Here is a 25,118-nt window from a genome sequence, read left to right as displayed (position 1 = left end):
AAGGCCTGGGGTGGGGCAGGGGCTAGGTGGAGGGGGGAAAATGGGGGACATTTGTAATACTGTCAACAATAAAAAAATTACTACAAAAAAAAAAGACTAGGGGCTCACACACGCTAGGATTCTAATGTATATTTATACTGACTTATATGGTAATCCTGGAACTCACACTTTAGTCCTGGGGCTTAGTGTCAGATGCACACTGTGACCTGGGTTCACACTCAAACCTGTACTTCCATCTTAAAGTTCACACTCAGACTGACATCACTGGCGATTACAGTAAACTCACCCCAACTAGGGCCCTAGCGCTTATATTCAGAGTCATGCTTCCATCTTCAAGCTTTCATATTCACATGGGGGCCTTGGAGTTCACACTTAGAATCACACCCAGTTACACTTTTATCCTGGGGCTCAAACATTCAAACGCACACTGGGACTGTGGTTTCACACTCTCAGTGGAATTTAGAACTCATATTCAAATACACCCATGCTTTCTTTTGGTTTATTGTGTCTATCAGAGCAGTTGGGGTGAGGAACAGAAACTGCTACAAGATGTGTCCCCTCCAAAGGTGGGGTAGGGAGGGGGCAGGGATACATGTGTGGTCACATGCCTCACTTGGGAAATGAGCTGATGGAGAGGGTGGTGCCAGCAGCCTGGCAGCAGGTGTTAGACTGGTGGGGTCAGACCCGACCTGGGTACTGAAGCCTCAGTACTTGAGTTCTGGCTAGGGAAGAATTCAGAGCCAAGATTCAAACTATAAGAACATTTATGTAGAAAAATCACAGAGGTAGAAGGAGCAGTTTGTAGAAGAAATTGGTTTCAGAACCAAGTTATAGAGGCAAAGGAGGGGCCCTTGGAGCTTAGAAGTGAGGAAGGTAAAGGTGACAAGCTTTGGGGGAGGGGGAGGAGGAAGGGAAATGTGCCTGTGTGCTCCTGAGAGAGAGTGCACTGGGTCCTCCCTCCTAAAAGCTTTTAAGGGTGGAAATCTTAGGGGAGGTCCCAACAGAGGATCTCAATAGAAGATTCCTTTCAAGGTTGGGGTCTCCACTGATTGATTGGTCAGTGCTGGGGCAGGGGGTCATTATTCAGTGCAGCTGGTCCTGAGGTCAGCCTTGGTGTCCCTTGCCCGCTTTTCTGGGCCTGGAGCTGAAATACAACTGAGGCCTAGACGTTATCTCTAGGGAGGAAAGGTCAGGGGGTCTAAACCAAATAACCAGAGATATGCTAGGGGAGAAAAGGTCACCCTGGGGATGAGGTGTCACTGTACAATTGTCCTTTGCTAGGCACCCGTGGCTTTCCACCCTAGTGACCTGTACCTGGCCCATCATCCTTGCTCTGTTCATGTCTGTCTTAACTGCCTACCAGAAAAACATTGACCCAGTTAAAGCTTTCTGCCTTTACTTCCCCAAGGAGACTAGGCTCTTGGCAGGAAGGTCTGAGTAGCTTTTTGGTACAGGGATGATATGTACCCTTAGAGTCTCCCATGTGCCTTGTTCATGCACAATCCCCTTAAATAGTTTTGGTCTATCCCTTCTGTGGTAGAGAGGGTCAGGTGTGGAGAGATAAGACTCATGTTCTCCCAAGACATCTCCCCCATCCCAATCATCCTTACCATGGAAGGGGTATGAAGATTATCTGGGATGTGTGTGTGTGGGGGGGTAGGCCTCTGGCTCCTATAACCCTTTAAGGGTGTTGAATCTCTGATTCTAAGGGATGTAGTAGTCCCTGAGAAGGTAGCTGGAGGAAGAGACTGGGTTGGAATCCACCCTCTCTTCTCTGCCCTGGCTGAGAAGGTATGTTACAGTGCACAATGTCTCCTAGAATGCCTGTTGAGCCCTTATCCTGTCTCCTTGGAAATACCAAGGTTCTCCACTCTACTTCTCAGAAGAACAATATCCTTGAGGGGTGGGGGGTGGGGGGTGTTGGGCTAGGTTGCAACCAACCCTAGCACTCCATCTGCCATGGAGACACTGCCTGGGCTTTATATGTGCTCCCACTATGGGACCTAGCTCTTGGGGTACCTGAGGTGCACTATCACCCCATGGGAGCCCAGGAAGTCAGGACCTGGCCCTCAGGCTCAGATGACTGGGCTGTAACTGCTTCCTGTCCCTGAAGGGGACACATGCTCTCCAGCCTTCCTATGAGGGTGGGGGGCTTGGAGGAAAGGCTCCCAGCTCCCTGCCCCCCCATGGTGAGTTGAAGTGTAAATGAATCGGAAACATATGGAGCGGATTTTCTTTGAAATGCAGATGGGTTGGGGGGGCACCATGTGTGCCTGGTTTTTAGGGGGGGTCCCAGAGAGCAAGGAGGCTGAGAAGAGAGAGCTGACCCCCTCCTCCAGTCCAACCATGGGACATCAGCTGTGTAAACTCCTGTGGCCCTGAGTGACCACACCCACCAGGGCTCTTGCCTTCCTGTGGGGAGGAACTGGGAAGGCAAGTGGTCCCTGTGGGCCAAGAGCACTGAGGTCATCATCTCCCCCTTGTCTCTGCAGAGGGCAGAGAGCCCCCAAAGAACAGAGCCATGCTGGGTTGGGGGTCATCAGAGGTAGGAGCTCTGGAGAAAGCAAGAGGTGGAGGAGGAGCTGGGGCAGATGAGGGGACAGAGACCCTGCCGCCCGTGGGGAACCAACTCCCAGAAGCTGGGGCTAGAGCAATAGCAGAAGGAACTGAAGTTAAATTATAGTGGTGACTTCTGGTCAGTGCAAGGGCTGGTCCTGGGGTTTAGAAACAGACTAAAGAGTCCTCAATCCTGCAGGAATGATTGGTTTTTCCAGACCCGAGCAGTCACTAGACCCCATCATACTTTCTCCTCAACACTCAGCAAGGTTGCATAGTAATTGCCTGTGGGCTCTGTGGGCCTCAGGGACTGGGTCTGCTTTGTTCTCCTTGGTACCCTGCCTGTGGCGCAGACCTGGTACACAGTAGGAGGGCTGTGTTGATTAAACAATACATATTTTTCTCTCCCACCAGACTGAGTGCTTCTCATGGGCAGAACTGTAATACCAATTTTCAGCATAGTGCCTGAGAGGGATTAGGTGCTCAATAAACGTTGAGGAATGAATCATTGAGTGGGACAGACCACAGGGAGATGGGACTCCCTGGGGTTTCTGGCTGAGACCCAACAGCCTCTGTTGTACACCTCTGTTTGGCTTGAAGGACCCCTGAGTAATTTGTAGGCTAGACTAAGGGAAGGACTTCGTTGTACTTAGGGAAGGAGAGTAGAGGATAGGCAGCTTCTTCCTTGAAAAGGTCTGGACTAGGGGAGACTGGGGCAGGGCAATTACCCTGATTTTGTGGCAGAGGTCGGAGGTCGCCTCTGTTCTCTCCTCAGCTTCAGGATTTTTCAGAAGGTGGGAAAGTCCTTCTTTCCTCATGTTGTGAGTGTGATCCTTTCTCTAGGTCTGGGTTTCTTGAACTCAAACCAAGGCAATGGACCCCATCTCTGAGCCTCAGAGGCGGGGCTTTGAGGTTGTTAAGCTGTTGTGGGCACCACGGACTGTCTGTATTGGTTATTAACAGCTGTCTGAGAACACAGGGTTCGGATCCTAAAAATACCCTGTCCAGCCAGAGCCTAGGAGTTGCCAGTGTTGGCTGGTGTAGCAGTGGCTGCATGTTGATCAGACAGACACAGAATCAGGAGAGACTGGGAGAGGGGAAACTGAGGCAGCATGAGGAGGAGATGCACAGGAGGCAGAACCTTTGTTTCATATGGAACAAAGATTTATAAAATTAGTGGTGCCGGTTAGTCAAATTATGGCAACATTTAGGATAATTTGTCATCCTACACTGCAGAGAATTTCCTTCTGAGATGCATCAGGAGACATGTCTGATATCAGACATAAAAATCAAGTCGTCAATAATAACCATTTCAAGTCCAGCTTCAGGATGTTCCAAAATAAGTGTGTGGCAAAGAAAAAAATTTTTCCCAACTAGACTTTTCTTTTTAAAAAATTTTTTAAATTGATTTTTAGAGAAAGAGGGAGAGAGAGAGAGAAACATCAGTGTGAGAAACATGGGTTAGCCGCCTCCTGCACCTCCTAGGAATTGAACTGGCAACCTTTCAGTGCATGGAATGATACCCAACCAACTGAGCCACATGGCCAGGGCCCAACTAAGCTTTTCTGAGCCACTGCCCCCATCCCTACTTCCTAGAGCTCTTACAGCCCAAGTCCCAATGAGGTTCTTGCACACCCTGTTTTACAGGCCCCCCCAGGCCTCTGACCCCCAGGCCTCTGTGTAGCCCCTCTCCCCTGGAGAATGGAGCTACACAGTGGTCCCACAAAGGGAAAAAAAGCTCAGGCTCTGGAGGCAGATGCCCTGTGACCTTGGTCCTTGAGCTGACCTTTCTGGGCCCCTTTGTGAAATCATGGGATGGGGGGACTGTGGGGCTGGGCCCTGGCCCAGGCCTGGAGAAAGGGCTCTTTTGGCATCCATCCAGACCCCTGACGTCAATGACTCTCCAAATAATGGAATCAATATTGGGTGGGGTGGGGGGGCAAGCGTGAACCAGGCCCCAGCGATTAGAAACAGATCAGCACAAACCCACAGCTGATTCTGATAGAGCTGCCTTGGAGAGCTAGGGTGGGAGGCCTGGAAAGAGGTGGACCTGGGTGGGGAGAGGGGGGCTCAGGAATGGGAGGCGGAGCCCCCGAGTGTCCAGAGCATGAGGACACTACACAAGTGGGCATACTCTGGGGCTGCCTGGGTTGGAATGATAAGGTGGGGACCCGTGTTCTGGTCCCTTCCTCCTCTGAGCCTGTGGGGTTCCAAGGCTGGGGAAGTTTGTGAATGGAGACTTCTTTCAGCTAGTGAGTGATAAAGAGTGGGCAAGGAAAGTTCAGTATTCATCTCTCTGCATCCCAGACTAGGGCCCCTAGACCAGATTGTATTAAGGGTGATAGGTTATACCGAAGGTAGAGAGAGAGTTCTCAGTGAGACCTAAGGGAGACGACCTTTTGCTTCGAGGCAGAAGGCATTCATTCAAGATTGAGAGGTGGGTATCCTCCTTACATTGGGAGCCTGGCCTCCTACATCAGCTCCTGTCCTCTCAGCCTCCTAGAAGGCAGAAGGTGAGGATGGAGGGGGCCATGGGGTCCACAGAGGGCTGGCCTGGCGGCAGCTGACAAAAAACAGGAAGAAGGGCTGGAGGAGCAGCTGTAATTATGGGGCATTTATTATTAATCAGATGAAATTGCTGGAAGCAGCTGGTGTAATCTGCGTAGCGATACAGACTCTGCATGCTCCCCCCAACACACACTCGCCACACACAGCCTGAGTTTGCTTTCACAGTTTTTTTCTTGTGAAGGTTGGATGGCTCTATATGTGTCTTTGTGTCTGTGTATGTTGGTGTGTTTCTGTCTGCATTTTTTCATGTCCGCCTGTACCCTGCTCTCCCTCTTTTGTCTTTTTTCTGACTGTCCCTGTCATTCTTTAGCCTGATGTGTGTCTTTTTGTCTCTGCCTTCCTCCCTGCCTCCCTCTCTTTGGGCCTATCTCTTGATGTGTCTGTATTTGTTACGACCAGCCAGCCTGTCTCTAACACCTTGTTTTAGTTTCTGGCCATTTCTATCTAGTTGGTGGTTTCTCTGAATCTCTGGGCAGAGTTGGATGACACAGAGTCCCTTTCTCATGAGTATGTGTTTAGTTTATTTTATTACTGATTTCAGAGAGAGGAAGGGAGAGGGAGAGAATCATTGGTTGGCTGCCTCTTGCACACCCCCTACTGGGGATATAGCCTGCAACCCGGATGTGCCCTGACTGGGAATCGAACTGTGACCTCCTGGTTTATGGGTTGACACTCAACCACTGAGGCACACTGGCTGGGCTCATGAGGATGTGTTTAGGCATCTGGTCATACCTTTGGGACCAGTTTTTGGAAAAGAAGGGCTTTTGGACTCTGAGGATCTCCAGGGGTCTTGTAGAAGGTGAGGGGTCCCTGTTACGTGACTGGAGCCTATGGAAGCATTAGTGGCTTTCAAGATAGTCCTGAGTACAATGCCAGCTCCCTTGCCAACTATCAGTTGTGCAACTTTGGGCAAGGTGATTTTGTTCTCTGATCCTCAGTTTCTTCATCTGTGAAATGTAAACAGGATTACCTTCAAAGGTTGTTTTGATGATTCAGTGCAAAAATGTATGTTAAGTACTCATCAAGGATCCTGAACAAGTGCTAGCTGTTAACTGTATTATTATTGGAAAGGCACTGTGCAGGTAAGAGAGACATCTCCAGAGGCAAACTGGTATAGCAGAAAGGCTTTGGAGTGAAGACTTAAATCTGTGTTCTGGAACTAACCAGCTATGTGGTCTTGGACAAGTTACTTAACCTCCCTGAATATCAAATTTTTTCAACTGTCAAATGTGAATAGTACTAGAATCTGCCTCATAGAGAAGTCAAAAAAATTAAATGAGATTAATGCATAAAAAGTGCCTAACACAGTTCCTGGCACATAAAAGATGCTCAATAAATCAGAGTGATGACAAGGCAGAGGAAGAGGATAGTGAGACGGTGAGTGTGTATGCCCTTCCAGTGACCATGTGTCTCCGTGTCGTATGCATGTGAGAATGTATGTGATATGGAGGTACTTGTGTCTGTGAACTGGTTGTGTGGAGGTTATGGATTATCTGTGGGTGAGAATGAGCGTACATCTGTATGTAGTGTCAGCCACTTGCTTCTGGCCTCCCTTTGCCCCCGTGGTTCAGAACCTGAAGTCAGCAAGGGGTGCCAGATGGAGTTTGGACTACTCCCAACTTTTTTTCTTCTGGATGCTTCTCTGCTGCCTGCCCCAGTCTCCTGTTCTTACAGTGGGGTTGTGCATATAGAACAGGCTGAGTTGGAGTAAGGCTTGTGGCTTCTCTGTGACCTCTGATTTGTGCCCTTTGCCCTTCTAGAATTCAGCCTTGTCACATCATCCGCCCCCTTGGTTTTGGAAGTCTCAGAAAGAGTTTGGTCTGGAGGAGGAGGACATTGATGTGCTCGGTGTGCGGCCAGTGGTGAAGAGGTATGTGCTGGGAACCCAGGCGAGGCAGGTCAGTCTCAGGGCATCAAGCAGATATGGTGGGTGGAGCTGTAGGTCTGGGGCCGTGAGTGAAGGAGGGCCTGAGATCCCTTTCTTCTTTCCCCCTGTCTTCTTCCTCCTGAAGCCTTTCATGCTCTCGTAACAGGTCTGTAAAGGGGGAGAGACTTACCCACAGTCATACAAGCAAGAGCACAGCCAGGTCAGAAAACTGGGTTCTGCATGAGAGGACTGAATCCCGGATGTGGGAGTATGTTTTTGTCTCATTGTCAGGCTCCCTTTCTGCCCCCAAAGCATCTCTCTGGCTTGATTGGGGAAGCAGCTGGGTTTAGAGGAGATGGGATGGGGGGTCAGAAAGTCCAAAATCTTCTGGGGCCAGTCGTAGGGTTGAGCCTAACTCTTCCTGCCTTTCATTCAGTACAGGCGAGGCCCCTGGATTGGCAGCCCGGGGGTGGGGTTGTCCAAGGAATTGAGGCGCTGAAGCGGAACGGAAGGGCCTATTGTCCAAAACCCGCCAGAAGCCCACAAAGGCCAGCCGGGCTTTTCATCCCAGCTTCCAAACAGACTGGCCATTTTCCTGGCCCCGGGAGTGGTGGGGACTTACCCATTTGAACTAGGACTGGGGTGTTGTTCATAGCCGGGTAGGGTATCCCAGGCTGACACATGGCCTTTAAAGAGACTTAAAATGGAGTTGGGGTTGTGAAGAGGAGGAAGGGAGGCTCCAGAGGGCTGTAGAGAGTTAAACTTCCATCTTCACTGTTCCCAGAGGACCAAAGGACATGGAATATCTGATAGAAGTTCAGATTTATTAGTAGATAATAAATATTTATAGGGGACACACCTGGGGGGAGTCTGATGGCTTGTTGGGAAAGTGAGCTACTGAGTTGTGAGGGCACATAATCCTCCCCTTAATTTGGGAACACCTTAGGGAGCTAGAATAGGAGCTAAAGAAAAGCAGGTTAGTGGTCAGGCAAGAGAATGGGCTCCCTGCAGCAGGAGGGACTGAAGCCAGATAGCAGAAAGGACTTCCTGCCAATGAACAGTAGCTCAGATGCCCTGACCCTGTCCCCAGGGATCACAGAGGATCAAAAAGAGCAGGGGAGCTGGAGAACATGGGGGGGGGGATAAGGCTGAGGTAGCTTCAGTGAAGGCTGAGGAGGCTGGAAGGAGGACTTGGCAGTTCTGTCCACCCTCCCCCAGCAGCACCTCCAGCTACACTTTAAAAACAGCTTTTTAATTTAACAAAGTGGATGAAAAACTGTTTTTGGAAATAAAAGATATCTACTGTCTCCCAGGCTAGCACTCAGCCCTTGCAGAGAGCCTCTCTCTGGGTTTCTCCCACTGCCAGTGGCTCCTTTCCTCTCTGTGTATCTGTCTATTTATTTTTTATTTCTGCTCTTGGACCCCTTGGCTTTCCTTTGGCCTCCCATCACCCCCACCCCCCTCCCACCCCCGCCATTTCAGCCTCTGTGGGAGTCTCATCCTCAGTCTCTTATCTCCATGCCTCTGAATCTCCTTCTGTCTTTCAGTCTCTCTCTTCTGGAGCTTGTCTCTCTCCTGATTTGTCTCTGTCTCCCAGCCTGTCTCAATCTCTCTCCCTTCCCCCCTTTCCTTTCTCCCCAAACCCCTGCTCTAAATGGGTCTATTTAAAACACCCAACGCTGCCAAGTCAGAAAAGCGTCTCCTGATAAAGCGCATTAGGCAGAGGGAGGGAGGAGGGGAAGGAGGGAGCAGCGGGTGGACGGATTGATCCAAGCCCGTAACCCCATTAATCAGGCATTGTGGATCCCCCTCCCTCCCCCAGCTTCAGCCCCTTCAGAGCTAAAAGCCCCTGAAATATTTATCACCCCTCCCCCATGGGGGCGAGGGGAGGGGTGTGTGGCCCTTGGTGTGAGCATCCCCAGCTGCTTGGTGCCCCCCCACTATGTGTATGTGCACATGTGTGCATGTGTGCACGCCTGGGTGTGCACACCTAACAGGCCCAGGGGCCAGCTGGGTCTAGCCCCCCCCAACATGAGCAGCTTGGTTCCCTGGGCAGCCCCTGCCTGAAAGGTTGGGCATGCAGAATAGGGAGACTTCGGGGTCTGGTGGGGGTCCTCATGCCTCCATAAAATTGCAATAGCTGGAGAACTGGGTGACATTGCACTATTATTTTCAGAGGGGAGCTGGGGTTCAAAGTTCAGATTCCCCCAAATTTCCAGTGCAAGAAGTAACTTGGGGAATAGAACTGGAGACTCCATGCCCCTGAATGCACGAAGGGTATCTTGGAAGGCTAGTTGAAGTTCCCCCTTTATCTTCAGAGGGCAGGAATAGGAGCTGAGGTGGTTTGGGGCTCTCCCACTGCCTCAGAAATGCAGGGAGGTGACCTGGGCCTGGGAGGGGGTCACCATCACCCCCAGAGAGTAGGAAGGGGGTGATGTGGGACTGGATGCCACAGTCGGGGCTTACTGATTGCCCCTGGCAGCCGAGGTCAGTCCTGAGACCCGCTGGGGTCTGTCGGAGTTGGCCTGAGGCAACTTCGCCTTGGGCGGGGTCCCGGAGGCCCGGCTGCCCCTGGATTTGAAGAGCCCCCCCCCCCCAGCCCGGAGCCTGGAGGGTGCCTTCCCCCTCCCCTCTCACTGCATCAAGTGCCACATCTCCTCCTGACTCAGACAATTAGATTCAAAGGATGACCTCACTGCCTGCCGTCGCTCACTCGCTCTCTCCGCTCGCTGGGCTCGCTCGCCCGTTCGCTCCCAGCGCGCTCCATCCTCCCCTCCTCCCGGCCGCTTGCCGCCCGGCTCGCTCGCTCGCAGCTCCGCGCAGCCCCTCGCCCGCCCGCGGGACTCTCGGGAGGGGGGCGGCTTCTGCCTCCCAGGCCGCGGGGCGGGAGCCCCGAGCCCGGGGGCCGATGCCCGCGGGCGGCCTGGCGGACCCACGGAGCGCCGGAGGCACCGACGGGGCGCCTGCGTGGGGACACAGGTCAGTGGCCGCGCGGCCACAGGGCCGCAGAACTTGCCACCTCCGCTGCCGCCGCCGAGACGCCCCCGCCGGCGCTCGCCAGCCAGCCCGCCGCGGCGCTTCCCGCTCCTTCTTCGGCCCCCGCCCCCCGCGGCTGCTCCCCGCGCTCCCCCTGCCAAGCTGTCTCTCCTCTTCTCTTTCTCCCCTCAACGCCCCCCTGCCTCTGCAGCCGGTGGGAGGGACTGGGACTTCCTGAGGTCTCAGGGATGGGGCCGGGGGCCCACTGGCTGCAACCGGACCAGGCCTCTGAGAGAGGAGGGGGCTCTGACTGTGTCCATTGGCCTGGGGGAGGGGACCACCACTTGAGTGGGAAGGGGGCTACTGAGAAAGAGGCCCAGGGTGTGGGGGTGACATCTAGACAGAGGGGATGAGCTCCTGATACCTTTCTTTTCTCACATCCTGTGGGCCTCTTGCCTGACTTCATTTGTTCCCACCTCCTAGCTAACTTTAGTCCCCACTGCTTGGTTTCATTTGGCCCCCACAGTCTGTGTTCTTTTGGGCCCTGTCACCTGGTTTCCCTAGACCCTACTGCCTGATTTCTTTTGTTCCTATTGCCTGCTTTCCACAGGTCTCTATTACCTGGCTTTATGGGATTGCCCTGCCTGTTTTCCTTAGGTCCTGTTGCCTGGTGTTAGCTCCCCTGCCTGGCTTCTGTGGAGCCCTATCAGGCTCCCTTTAGGATGGGGAGTCAGGGTCCAAGCTACACCTGGAGTGGCAAGTGGTGAGAATGTCAACAGCATTTCCAATTATTCCCTGGTTGGGGCCTAGCCAGCACAGCCTGGATTTCATTCTGTCTGGACAGACACATGGTGTCCTTTCTTGTGATGGGGGAGGGGGGGTAAAGGGGGGGCAGGGTCCAAGGACACTTTAGGATTCTTGTCCTCAGTGGTTACTTAGGGGAGTACCAGTTTGGCCAGTACTATCCCCATCTCTCTTTGGGCCTGATAGTGATGACAGTGCTTTGGCTGGGGGTTGAGGTTGAGGTCCCATCTCTTTCTCCTTCCCCTCCTGCAGCCAGGCCTGACATTTGGTACATTATAGACAGTTGTGGGCATAGAGCTTTTTAAAAAAATTGTTGACACTGTTACAGATATCCCCCTTTCCCCTCCTTTGACCCCCTCCACCCAGCCCCCAGCCCCCAGGACTTCACCACATTATTGTCTGTGTCCAAGGGCTATGCATATATGCATATATGTTCTTTGGTTAATCTCTTCAAGTCCCCCCCAATCCCCTTCCTTCTGAGATCTGTTTGAAGAGGCCTGGGATCACACAGCAGAGAGCTAGGCTGAGAGCTGCTGCTGACCCTCATCCTAGAGAAGAGAGGGTGAGAAAGGGAGACAGTAGGGGCTTGGGGAGTAAGCTGGCTTCTGGGGTTTTCTGGCTCCTGCTCCTACCATTGCCACCATCTTTTTACCCTGGGCTTCTTCACCCCTCCTGTCTGGCGTGGAGGTCCCCTCACTTCCAGATACTGGTGAAAGTGGGGTTAGGGGAGGAAGTAGCTGCCTAGGGCAGCAGTTTTCAACTGGTGTGCTGTGGCAGGCACACTGGTGTGCTGAAATAATTTTTAAAACATGCAATGCCTGACTGTTTGGTCAGAGACACTGACTTTTTCCCCCCTTAGATTTTCAGATTAAAAAAATGACAACAGCCAACCCAACAATAGCCATCCAATGTGAATGAATCAAAAGTGTACCTATTTTTTTGTCAGATGGTAAAAAAATATATTTTTGGGTGTGCCGCAGAATTTTAGTAATTAGTTTATGAGTGCCATGAGATGAAAAAGGTTGAAAATTGCTGGCATAGGGAATAATCATCTATTTCCTTACTTTTTAGGGACCAATGACGTTCTTCCCTTTTCCTTCCTGCCTTAGGCTACCCTGAGCTTTACCCCTCACCCCTCAAGCATCGCCTGGGCAACCCAAGGTCCCAGAATAGAGTCACTATTCTGAGTGTGTATCTGTGTATTTCCCACTGCTGGGTGTAGGGATGTGAGAGGCTGAGAGTGACTGGGGGCTCTGAGTTTCTGGAGGTGCGACAATATCTGTGTGGAAGATCGACTGCTCTGAGTGTGTGATGGTGTCCATATGTGAGACCATCACTGTTCGGAGTGAGCACATGTGAAAGAGTTTGTGTGTGTGACTGTAATGTGTGTGTGCACGCACACCAGCGTGTGTGAGGCTGTGGCAGCGGGTGTCCATGTGGGAGGCCGTGATGTGTGGCCATGATGGTAGATTCTGAGTGCCAGTGTCTGCAAGAGGCTTTTGGGTGTGTCTTAGAAGCTCTGGCTGTGTGTATGTTGAGGTGGGGTTTTGGGGAGGTCTGCCAGGTGGTTGTGAGAGCCCAAGTGTGTGCTGCTGCTGGGACTCAGGGTGAAGTGAGCACTGGGTGCTGTTTGACCCTGAATCGCTGGTGTGTGTGTGAGCATGTGTGTGCATGTACTCATGCCTGTGTTTACCCATCAGGAACAGATTGCTCTGGCTTCCCCACTGTGAGGAGGGGAGTAAGGGGGAGAAAGGATGGCTTGCTTTTGCCCAGCAGACTAGAAGCTTCCTCATAGTGTGTGCAGTGTACCTGCATGTTAGGGGGGTGGGAGAACAGGACACTGTTACACGAAGACAGTCAAAGTTTCTGTCCCCCGTCCCCCACCGCCACATCAACTCTGGTTCTGTCAGAAAGACCATCTTCAGTTCTTTTTGTTACAAACCAATGCTTCACATGCACTGCCTCCTCAGCCCTTGTGTGTGTGTGTATACATGTATGCAAGCTTACAAGCATAAGCTTCTGTGTATGCATTTGAGTATGTGTCTGCCTCATAGCAGTGATGGGGCCAGGGGTGGGGTGTAGTGGGAGATGCTGAGGCAAATAGGTCTTTGTCCCAGCCCCCAAGTCTGGAAAGCTATTCTGTCCATTCTTCTGTCTCCATGGAAGGCCCTACAGCCTCCATCATGCCCCTGCCTCATCTGCTTTGAGCCCTTTCCCCATCAGCTAAGAGAAGCCTCATTCAGCACCATTGCTCTGCCCACCCCCCACCTTTCGTGGAGTTCTTCCGGCTGTCTAACCTTCTGCTGCAGCATTCTGTCCCTCCAAGAGGAGCAGCTCCTACTCTCCACAGAATTAACCTGACTGGTGTGTGGGCCTTTTCTAGGTAGAGAGGTCCTCCTCATTTTTCTAGAAGCCAGAAGGGACTCTGGACTGGGGTTAGAGGATTTGGTGCTTGTGCCTCAGGTTCCGTGTAGCCATCCAGAGCCATGTGCCCAGAGAGAGGATAAGAACTTATCTGTCTCTTCCTGCTCCCTATCTGAGAGGCAGGGAGCTGGACCAGTTGACTTTTGAGGGAGAAAGCCCAGATCTTTTGCACCTAGAGGACTGCTTAAACACAAGCCCACATATATGTGTATCTACGAGCCCGTGCCCAGGTCACCAGGCAGCCCCCACCTGGAGTGGAGCTCCACATGTGGGCACAGGCTGGTGGGATTCAGATTCCCACCTTCTCAGGACACCTCCCAGCTACCTATCCAGGCTCATCATGGGAGGACCCCAGGTTTCCCCCACAACACACCCACACACACGTGCAGCAGGGCATGCACATGCTGATCTCAGGGTCCCCATGGTGCAAGAGGCTGGGGGTGGGTGGTTTGAGCACTCAGAGTCCAGTCTGCTGCCAAAATCCATTGGAATCTTGCCCCACCCCCCAGCCGCATCTCCGGCTGCAGAGGTCACAATAGCAGGTGCAGATACCCACCCCCCAACTCACTCACATCAGGCTGCCTCCTTTACCACAACCTCAGCCAAGGGCTGGAGCTGGGGGACTGCTCCCTCTGCCTCCCTCCTGGCCCCCCCACTGATGCTCAACTTCTCCTGCCCTCTTCTGTGTGGGGAGGAGGGGACCTATGTTTGAGTGGGATCATTTCTCCTGAGCACTGGGGTTTAACTGAGGAGTGTGTGGGGTTGTGGTAGCCCAAGAAGTAGATAAGGCTTGAATCCTGAACCCAGGCATAGCTTCTGAGTCCTATGCTCCCTGGGGTAGGGGTACTGAGAGCCGAGAAGAAGGCCAGGTCTGGATCCAGAGTGAAAGGAGAAAGAGCCAGAGACAAGAGACTCACACAGGAGAGAGAGACACCACAGGGAGTGGAAGCCTACCCCATGGCCAGCGCCCCAGCCCAGAAGCTGGCCCCTGACCCGGTCCCACCCCCTCCCTGGTGGGGAGCCTGCAGGCCAGCTGCCAGGGTCCAGGCCTCCCTCCATGGCCTGCCCCCAGCCCTCCAGCCTCTGGACAGCTCAGGCCTCTGCCCCCTCCCCCACCGCCCACGCTGTCCAGGCTGCGTAGGCCTGGTGGGATCTGGAGGCCTCCTGGCCTCAGCCCCTCCTCCCCCTCCTGGAGCTTCCCACCAGCCAGGAGTGTCTCTCCCAGGCTCCCCCTCGGCCAATACTATTCCTCCCTGCCTACCTCGTCCTTGTCATTGTCCTTGTCTCTGCCTCTGCTCTGTCTCTCATTTTCTCTCCATGTCCAAGTGTAGGTGTCTCTTCCTCACTCCACTCTAATTCATCTTTAGATCTGAGGCCTCAAGAGTTTCCCTGGCCTTTGAATCAGTTAGTTCATGCTGTGTCCTCTCCTGAGTTCAGGACGGACCCTCTAGGGCTGCTGTGGGGAGAGCAGAAGGGAACAAGGCCCCAGGACAGAGTGCCTTTTCTTTCACAGAGGGATTCTGGAGTCTGCAGTTGCAAAGGGGGACTGGAAGCTGTGGAGATGTCACCTTGGGCCTGCCATGGGTCATTTGCCCTCCATCAGATGAATATTTCTGACCTCACCCAGCTGTGGGCCAGGGGGCCGGGGGAGAGGTGGAGTCCAGGCCAGTCAGCTTCACAGGATCTCAATTTCTTGGAGGCACCACCACATGAGGCCTCCCTGCTCATTCATTGTCCAGGCCAGATTGAGCCTATCTAAACATAAGCACACCATGCCAACCAACGCCACCCTGAAGCTCAGAACACAGTTTGTGGCACATCAACAAATACACAGTTAGAACTGGGCCATGGTCAGTGGTGCTCAGAACCTCCCATGTTGGGCTTGTATAACCTGAACTGTCTGCTTCTGCAGAGATGAATAGAGGCTTTCCAGAACTCACACTTCCCCTTCCTCAGGTTCTGCCTTCAGCTGGGCAGGGGCTAAGGGTGGGGGCCGCAGGGCAACTGAAACCTTGCTGGGGCTGGCAATGTTAGAGTAGGCAGATAGAAAGATATGAACTGGGAGAGGCAGCTGGGGCTTGGAGGAAGTATGTGTGAGACGCGACAAATTAAAAATAGACAATGGAGGTGGCAGGCCCCTATGTGAGGAAGAAAGATTCAGAGCCCCTAACTGGTGCGTAACACCTAGGTGAAGAAGCATTGTAGTTTGAAGATATATCTTTTTGAGATATGAGGGAGGGGATGACTTGCTCCTTGCCTAGGGATAGTCCAACCTAGGGGTATAAATCCTCTAAACTTCCAAATATTGGGGCACTCGGTTTGGTTTTGGCTGGCTGAGTTGCCTGCTCAGGTTCTATCTGAGTGTATTTCTTTCCTACAAATAAATCCTCGCCTGCTTTTGCTGCCATTTGTTGTCTCTTGTTTGAATTCATTCCTATAAGCAAGACAAGAATTGGGGGCCAGAGCACTGTCTCTGGCCAGAGGTTATCTCTGGAGACACCACCCCAAACACCACTGACAGCAAGAGGGATCTGAGGTCCTGGATCCTAAGCCAGACTCAGACCCTCGGTAACCAAGGTTCCTAATCTGGAGCCTGTCACTTGTATCTGTCATTGTCACTGCTGATGATTGTCAGCCTCCATGGTGCCAGTATTACTGGAGACTGTTACTGAGTCTTATTAACATTCCTATAGCACTGTGAATGTCACCGTCATTGTTACTCTATTTGACTGTCAGTCTCATTGCATTTTTGATTTTGAGGTTACTGTCACAATGTGTCAACGTCAACAGGTATCAGTGCCTTGTTTGTTGGTGTCATTGCATGTGACTGTCACTCACTGTATCATTTGTCATTGTAGTGACTGTCATCGCCCATGTGTCATTGTCAACAATACAGCTCGGTCTTGTTATACTGGGTGTTGTTTTCAATGTGGAAGTGTGTCTTTGTGTCACAGTGGAACAGTGATAGTAAGTTGGGGGGCCAGGATTTGTCTCTAGATGTGTCAGTTGTGTGTGTATAACGATGACACTTGGGTTCTCTGCCAGGAGAAGTGCTGGGCTCCTTGTGCTAACAAGGGGTTTGGGCTGCTGGGCACTGGGCTCCTTTCTTGCTCCTGGTGTGCCCTCTGTTCCCTCTTCATTCTGGAGCTGGGGCTGGAGGCCAGGCTGGCCCCTGGAGGCGTCTATAGGGAAACTGGGTCAGTTTGCTTGGCCCTTATCTGGGACTTTGTGGGATTTATCCTCCAGATCTACCCCAGAGCCATGGGGTGTGGACTCAGAAAATTCCTGGGAAAAGATGCTCTTTGCCCTGGGATGGGCATTGTGAGGTGAGCGAGGGCAGGGTGGAGGTGTAGCCTGGATGCCTCTGGCCTCAGCTTCTCTACCTGAGAATGGGCCCAGCTGGGACTCTAAGGGAAGGGGAAAATGAAATTGGCCTGGGGCTTTCTGGATTTATGGCAGAGAGTTGGGGTGGGGTTTTTAGTCTACCCTTGGGGCCTGGGCTACTGGATCCCCTGGGGCCTGGGCTACTGGATCCCCAAAGAGAAGTCCTACAGTCCTCAGGAAGGCCCTGCTCTTCTTGACTCGTGTTGGCCAGGACTGCTACACTGACACTGTCCCTCACATTGGAGGAGCTGAGTGGACTTAGAGAGATGTTCTAGGGTGGGCACAGAGACCCTGCCAATGTCTCTGTCATTCTCTCTAGGTCTGTCTCTCCTGCCCTTGAATCTCTGCCCATCTTCTATGCTCCTCATCTCTCTTCCTAAGTCTTTTCTTCCATTTCTCCCTATTTTGGTCCCTTCTTGTCCTTCTGGGTCTCCACTCATGGCTCTCCTTCTCTCCCTGCCTTGGTGTTCCTGCCTCCCTGGATCTCTCCCTTTTCTGGGTACCCCAATCATGCCGTGTCTGTCTTGGTACCCCATCCCCCACTCTCTGCAGTGCTCACTCTCAGCAGCGCCTGTCTCCCAAGGCTGCAGCCCCGTTGGCCCAGGGCCCGGCCCTTACAGTAACTCATCGGGCTGATGGAGGCGACTTTGATGAAGAAGCCACCCCTCCCCCTGCAGGGGCCCAAGTGTGTGTGCGTGTGTGTGTGTGTGTGTGTGCTTATATGCATGACACCCATGCCAGGCCCTCTCCTCACCCCTGCCCTCCCTCCAAAATCAGGACCAGGAAGGAGCTAGGAGCAGAGGGTCACCCTGTCCCTCTTTTCCCATCCTGTGATCTAATCTCCATCTTCTCTGCCTGCCCAGCTGCCTCCCCATGCCAAGGTTCCTGCTTCCATGTGGTGGGCAGTGGGTGGCACTGAGGTGGAGTATTTTCCTGGCTATGAGGCGAAAGACAGGCAGATGGCAGAGATGGTGGGGGTGGGGATGGGTCTGAGGGCTACCTGCAAGGGTGGAGGTGGGGAACCAGCTCTTGTCTCTTTCTCTAGTGCTAGCTCTAAATTCAGACAGTTTTGGGTTCATTTCCTGGCCCCACTACTTGCTGACTGTGACTTTGGCCATTGTCTCCTAGACCTGAGGAGTAGCTGAAGATGGGGAAGTGACTGAGGGTCAGGAGCCAGGCCAAGTGGTAGCTAAGGCTGCAGGAGCCACTGACATGGGAGGGATAGCCAAGGCCATATGGGGCCTAGAGAGATGAGCTGTGCCAGGGTGGAGCAGTGAGAGCACCTATGGCTGTGGCTGGAGGAAAACCAGGGCAGGTGGGGTGACTTGCCTGGTGAGAGGCAAGTATAGCAACAGGCAGGCAGGAGCCCTTTCCCATTCAGGAGCCCCACCCACTGGTACAGGCTGACACCCACATTTGTCTCCTCCTGCTTTAGCTGTCTGCAGTGTCTCTGGCAGTATTTCTGACAGTGGCTCTGGCTGTGTGTCTGAGTGTCCCTGGCAGTGTTTTTCAGTGGTGTGGATACTTCCTGGCTGAGCATCTGGCTATGTCTCTGGTTCTCTCTCTAGCTGTTTTTCTGGGTGTATGCCTGTTTGTATCTATCAATTTCTCCGGTGTTTCTCTGCTTGTGTGTCAGGCAGTTTCTCTGGCATGGTTTGGGACAGTGTCTCTGACTCTCTGGCTGTGTCGCTGATGGTTTCTTTGCTTGTACCTCTTTCTCTTTCTCTGGTGCTGTGTTGGCTTGCGTCTGGCTGAGTCTTTTACAGTGTTTCTGGCGGATCCTTTGATTATGTATCAGCTGTTCTCTGGCTTTGTCTGATTCTGCCTCACAGTTTCCCAATATAACTCGAACTTTGTGAAGCTGTTGCTTTAGGGTTTTGTTTAGCTGTGTTGGACAGTGTCTCGGGCCAGTGTCTTTGCTGTGTGTCTGGCTACACCTTTGTCAGTGTCTGGTTGAGTGTCTGGCAGTGTTCCTCTCTGGGTCTCTACTTCTGTCTGGTTGACAGTCCCCCCTCTCCTCAGTCTGGGTTGGGAGAATCACATTTGGAGCCTTTTCTGCAGGAAATAGTTATTTTCCTTCTCTCAGATGTGTGTGCTGGGGTGGGGTTGGAGGGGGACAGCTGGATCCATTCCAGGAAGCAGGACAACAAATAGGGGGACAATCGGGTCCTTCCTGGGCTCTGGGGACATGTTCTGAGTGTGCTTTATGTACCCACATGGGTGTATGTAGACACTGATGCACATCTGCTGGGCTGCACGTCCCAGGCCCCTGGGGCATGTGGCTAAGGTGACGGATGGGCTGAGATTCCTGACAAGGACCTACATGTGAAAACCCCTCATTCTTCTCTAGCTCACTGAGGGGCAGGTCTGAGGGGCTCCTGAGCATCCAGGTTTTGGGCTCTTTCCCAGGAGCACAGCAAGGGACCTTCCATTCAAGGCAATTTGGAGAAGTATAGACCTCCAACTAAGTTAAAACATTACCCTTTCATTCTGTGATGTTTATGGCTAATTAGCCAACCTCACCAGTAAATTTTTTCTGTGTTTTTTTTTTTAAGAAAAATGGTCCTAACATTACCAGTGTTCTATAACTCATCCGCGGTTGGCTACATCCTGCAGCCAGCAGCCTTATTGAGCAATAAACCACTGTAGGTTGCTTTCTACCGTCTTAGCAAACCTTCGCCTACAGATGCCAATAATGTTGTTTTCTATTGCTTGAAAGAGGATCCTGAGCCCCATTAAGAAGGGCATTTGGGGTCAAGGTGCCTGGCCCTAGGGCTGGGATTTCCCAGTCTTGCCTGAGAAGTAGGGGGGCTCCCTAGGAGGTTCCTGCCTGGGCTGATGCTGCCCCTTCCCCCACTACCCCATTTCTCCCAACAGATGGCCGTTCCTGTCCCATGGGCCTGCTGTGCTGTGCTTGCTGCCGCTACTGCCGTTGTCTACGCCCAGAGACACAGTCCTCAGGGTGAGTGCTGGGGGGGGGGGGGGGGAAGCATTCCCTGCCCACCCTCTCCCAGAGCTGAGGATGAACCTTCCTTGGCATAGCTGTATGCACTCACCTGAGAGCCACACACTGGCACATTCTGGGCATAATCATCCATGAGCACCCAGAAGGACATGAGTTATATGACTGATATGCAGGGTGACCCACTGATGTTGTCTCATAGGCATGGTCCTTCAGTCCCTCCTGGGTGATCTCATGCTGATGGTATCTCTGGCTTTAGATGATCTGTCCCTCTTCCCACTAGGATGGATGTAGGGTATAGACAGGTGGGATGGGAGTTGGGGGCAGCTAGGGCCAGGGCCCCTGTACATTATCTGGTGAAATGGGGTCTCTTAGGGTCTTTGGGGGTGTGCAGTGGGTGGCACTGAGAGAGGCAGTGGGCAAGAATGCTTTCCCTTATCCTGGAGGGAATATGGGGGCAGAGATGGTAGACTGAGGACAAGATGGGGGAATGGGCAGGGTGGCAAGTGGGAGAGGGCTGGCACTAAGGGAGGGCATTGGTCAGTTAGTCAGCTGGAATGGAATGGCTATAGGAGGCAGGTATTACTCAGGCAGTGAAATTAGCAGCCTCCTGCCCTCCCCCTACCAATGTCCAGTGAGGGCTGAGTTCTCCCCTTAGCCTACAGCGCAAGGAGCTGCACCCCTGCTGGGAAACAGGTGCCCTCTTAACTTGACCACCAGCCCTTCCATTGCATTTGAGGCAGCACCTCAGCCACATCAATACAGGGGCTGACCTTGAAACTCTTCAAACAAGGCTCCAAGTGTAGGGAACTCCCCTTTTGGATGTGTTCTGCACCACCTGCCCTCACCTCAGCTGGCTTGAGTAGAGGCAGAGAAGGTGGGGGCATCTCTGAGGCCCAGGCATGGAGCAGACCCTGAAGACTGAGCTCTGCCACCCTCAAGGCTGTGGGTTCAAGGAAGGCAATAGGTAGAGGCTACTGTGGCCTCTTCCTTGTATGTCCAACACTGAGACCCAGAGAGCCTGGCCTGCCCCAGGGCTGCTCCCCAATAGTCAGGGACCAAAGGAACCACTTCTAGGCCAGCCCATCGACCTCCCGTCTGCAGTTAGCCTGCCCTGGCTCCTGTGCAGACCTGACTTGCAGAGGCCTGCAGTGGTCTCTAGCTTTGGCCTGGTCCCTGCCCTGTGTGTTAAGCAGAACCACGTGTGACCAAGGCCATATCTCTGCGACTGTGTGAGACTGTCCTTGTGCAGTGTTCTTGTATGGGTGAGACCATGTCCCTCGCTGTTTCTGTTTCTCTGTGTGGTTGCATCCTTGTGGGCTGTGCCTCGGTGTGATATTGTCTCTCTGTGTGTGACCATGCCCTTTGTGGAACCGTGTCCTTGTGGTTGAGACTGTACCCCATGTGTGATAGTTTCTGTTTCTGTCTGTGTGTTTGTGCCCCTGTTAAACTGTCTCCCCGTGTATGAGACCATATCCCCATATATAACTGTGCCTCTGGGTGACAGGGCCCTTCCTATGCATGCATGTGATCTTGTATCAGGTGTTACCATCTCTGAAGTGGGACAGTGTCCCTGTGTGGCTGTGACCTTGTGGACTGTTGTCCTGTGTGTCCTTCTTTGTGGTGATTGTCCTCAACCTGTGTGTGTGGCGATGTGAAGTTGCTTAGGACACCCGGGGGGACTGTTTCCGGCATGTGGCCCCCATGTGAGTCTGTGTGCGCAGGTGTGAGGGAGCCCTCAGCTCTGTCCCTCTGTGTTTTCTGTGTCCATGACCTCATCCTGTCTCTGTCTCTCATCCTGGCTTCTAACAACCTTTTCACAGCTGATTCCTTTGGAGCATTTGTCACCGCATCAGGGCCAAGATCCTCATCCTTCCCCTGCTGCTTGATTTAATTTCTGAAATGGACAGCATATCAGTAGGGACACCCATGGGGTGGGAGGAGAGCTGTCCAGAGACAAAGCATTAAATCACTGCCATCTTTGGAGCTGTTGCTTGGCTGTGTGCATTGCCATTGTTGTGTTATTGTAGCAGTGTGACACTGTGTGATTGTCATGTCATGTTGCTCCCTCTTCCTCTGTCTTGTGGCCTGTGGTTGTCTTCTGTCATTGTGCTGTTGTTTTTTCATTCCTGTCCTGCCCTTACATCTTTGGTTTGTCATTGTCCTTGGGTTGTGTTTCCATGTCCTCTGTGAAGTGTTATCCCGCTGCTATTATATTTGTTATGCTGTTGGGTCGCTGTTTCCTCATCTTGTGACTGTACCTGCCCCCCAGGATTAAAGGACCATCCTGGGTCCATGTTAGTTCTGAGCTGCTGTTGGTCAGTGTTGATGTGTTGCTGCTGGGACCATGATGGCCACACCCCCTCCCCATCGGTCAGTTTTCAGCCTCCTCCTCAGGCAGCTGGACGCAGAGCCTCTGCTGGGGGGTGGGGTGCAGAGAGAGGGGCTTGGCATGTTTCCTGGAAGCTCCAGGTTTTTGGAAGGGAGGATGGAGGGGGGCTCAATGGCTAGGGCTGGTGGATTGGGGGGGCTCTATGGCTTGAGCTTTGGACACTGGGCCTCTGGTCAGGGGGAGGCCCCCATTCAGTCTCTGGTCCAGCCTCACAGCTGTGGCCTCCAAGGCCCCCAGCCGCCGCCCTTCCGCCCCGTTCATCCTCTGTTCGGCTGGTCCCAGGCCCCACAGATGAATGGTCAGGGCTGGCTGGGTTTCCTGCTTTCCTCTCCTCTGACAGGGACAGGGAGGCTCAGAGAGGGGCAAGACAGAGACAGGCAGCGGGGGAGAGACCTGGAGATACGGAGAGACCCCAGCACACGGAGCCAACAGAGGCAACAAACAGGGACAGATGTTCCAGCAGCACAGAGAAAAGCAGTACTGGGGAGGGGGCGGCGATGGAGGCAAGGGGGTGGCTGGTGACATAGGGGGATCCCTACCCCCTGCCGTCCTAGTGGTGTTAACAAGTCTAATTAAGAGGCCACTGGCCCAACTTAATTGGCTCGTTAACAGGAACTGCCTCTGAAAATTTCCTAACTCAGTGGGGTACCTCTCTGAGGGGAGACTTGAGCGAGTGTTAACGAGGGATCCCGCAGCCCCCCACCCAGGCCCCTCCCCCTCACTCTTCCCCTCCTACCCTCACTCCTCAGATCTGGCTGGGACCCGGGAAGCATCTGTCCTTCCATACTTGGGGGGCAGGATGCAGAGAGTAGATTTGCATCTCCTGGCTCTTCATGCCTGTTTCTCTGCTGGTGTCCGTAGATGGGTGTCTGGGACTTTCTCTGTCCCACATGCCTCCCCCACCTAACGCTGCCTCTCGACAGGTGCTCCCTCCCACCCTTCCACTCCAGTCTCCTGGGCTCCGTCCATCACGCCTGGGTTGCCGAGGCCAGGGCTGGGGTTTGCTTTTGGCTCAGACAGGCCCCTCCTGGGGGCAGGAGAGGAATGGTCAGAGAGCTCCCTCAGTCCCAGCACTCCCCCACCCCCAATCCAAGCAGTTCCTGCCTCATGAAGTTGACAGCTGCCAGGAGTTCCCTAGGGCTCCAGTCCTCCACCCAGCCCATTCTCCCTTCTCCTGCTGCTGCCCAAGCCCTGGATTGCTGGTTGGGGGTGGGGAGGTGGGGCTTGTCAGGGGGGCCAGAGTGGGAGAGAGAGAGAGAAAGGCAGGACAGAGAGAGATAAGGATGGGGAAGAGAAACAGATGGGGAAAGACAGAGAAAGGAGTCCAGGAATGGGGCCCCTCAGCTCCAGCTTGCCTGGGTAGCAGATGTCAGTGACTGGGGCTGGGCCTGTTGGTGGTAAGAGGGTTAGGGTCATGGGGGTCAGGAAAACTTTTTAAAGGACCTAGGGACTGGAGGTGAACTAGATTTTCACTGAGTTCTAAATACCTCCCAGCACTCTACACAATCACCTCCCCCCCACACACACACACAGAAAAGATCACCCATTCACACACACACAGTTTTGGAGGCACTCACATACCTGTACACTTGCACAGTCATGGGGACATTTTGCACTCTCCTCATCTCCCCAGGTCAGACAGAGTGTCTTGACCTGGACTCCTCACTTGTGCACATTCACAGGCTCTCATCCTTGCACACTCACCTGGGATTGCTGGGCACAGCTGTGACCTGTGACTTTTGCTCTGTGCCCTCCCCATCCCCACAGAGGCACCCCACGTGCAGTACGAGCGCCTGGGCTCAGACGTGACTTTGCCATGTGGGACAGCCAACTGGGATGCAGCTGTGACGTGGCGGGTAAACGGGACAGACCTGACCCCTGACCTGCTCAATGGCTCTCAGCTCGTGCTCCGTGGCCTGGAACTGGGCCACAGTGGCCTCTACGCCTGCTTCCATCGTGACTCCTGGCACCTGCACCACCAAGTCATTCTACATGTGGGCTGTAAGTGTTGCTTCCAACCCCTCATTCGATCCCCTACTTCACTCAAAGGGGTTGTCAGTGAGACCCAGACCCTTGGCCTAGATCAAGTCCCTTTTCTGTTGGTGGAGGGAGGAAGGCTGTTGCACCCTTACCTTTGCCCTCTGATTCCATCTCGGCCTGCTCTTCCGACCTCTGAGCCAAGTCTTGCCCACTGAGTCCAGACCCCTGGGTATTTTGTACATGTATCTCCCCTCCAACCCTAGAGGTCTTTGAGATCCTGAAATCCTGTTCCTATGACAAGATGGGTAGAGGAGGGCTGGCAAGGTCATGGCCCATCTGGGGCCTGGTGGGGAGTAATCCAGGGTCACAGCTCAGAGTGGGAGTAGTCACATTCCACTGTGTGCTCTCAGGGGATGGCCATGAGGGCCTTATGGAGGAAAATGGGATCTGTGGTTATGTAGGTATAGGTAAGGGAACTTGGGAAGGCTCAGAAAAGAAGGATTAGAGGTGGGGAGGACAGGAGAGTAAAGAGCAAGAGGAGTCAAGACAGCTGGCGGTATCATTCACTACAACAGAGACACAGTATGAGGGTCTACTGAAGAGGTTAGTATGTTCCATTTGGACAGTGTCTTTTGGGTTTCCCTAGACTCAGATCCCAAGATGAGAATTCACATATAAGTAGTTTGGCAGGTGACAGAAACACCGTAGGGGAATGGGAAAATGATAGGAAGTTAAGAGTTATCAGCCATTAAGTCTGGGCTCCTGGAGCTTAATCCACTGGGGGAATCTTGGCATCCCAGGCAGAACATGCACCTCAGAGGTCTCCTGCCAGAGGGGTGAGGGAGCTTGGGTGTTTATATACCACTCCTGCCCATCCTTGGTTGGGGGATTCTCCTGGGGTGGGGGCAGGGATGTTGTTAATTCTCCAGCACTTTTGGCCTGGTGCCTCAGCAGGCAATGCAGGCTTTGGTGGCCAAAGAAAGCTCTTAGGCATATAACTGCAGAAGCAGCAGCATGTATGGGTGAGGGATCTATGGCACCATCCATATCTGCTATAGACACATTTGTTGGGGTCTTTGAGTGACATCCAGGAATTGATGGCTGGTAGGTAGTCAATCTAAGGGTCTGGGGTTCAGGGGAGAGGTCTGTGCTGGAGATGGGAATTTGGAGAGTTGTCAACATTAAGGCCATGGGAGGGATGAGAT

General features: G+C 53.1%; 1 protein-coding gene across 1 annotated transcript in view; it reads left to right on the top strand.

The window, feature by feature from the left end:
* CNTFR (ciliary neurotrophic factor receptor) overlaps positions 1 to 25,118 on the top strand; it is a 38,608-nt gene that overhangs the window by 2,399 nt on the left and 11,091 nt on the right. Inside the window, exons 2-4 of the mRNA XM_087823197.1 lie at positions 6,885 to 6,994; positions 19,457 to 19,541; positions 23,701 to 23,934. Of these exons, the coding sequence (XP_087679323.1) occupies positions 19,457 to 19,541; positions 23,701 to 23,934 (319 nt within the window). The 5' untranslated portion in view covers positions 6,885 to 6,994. The remainder of the gene's footprint in view (positions 1 to 6,884; positions 6,995 to 19,456; positions 19,542 to 23,700; positions 23,935 to 25,118) is intronic.

The sequence above is a fragment of the Miniopterus natalensis genome, chromosome 12 (assembly GCF_054644295.1).
Source record: "Miniopterus natalensis isolate mMinNat1 chromosome 12, mMinNat1.hap1, whole genome shotgun sequence".
Classification (NCBI taxonomy): Eukaryota; Metazoa; Chordata; class Mammalia; order Chiroptera; family Miniopteridae; genus Miniopterus; species Miniopterus natalensis.
Note: the sequence above shows the minus strand (reverse complement) of the source record. Positions and strands in the feature narration are given on the sequence as shown.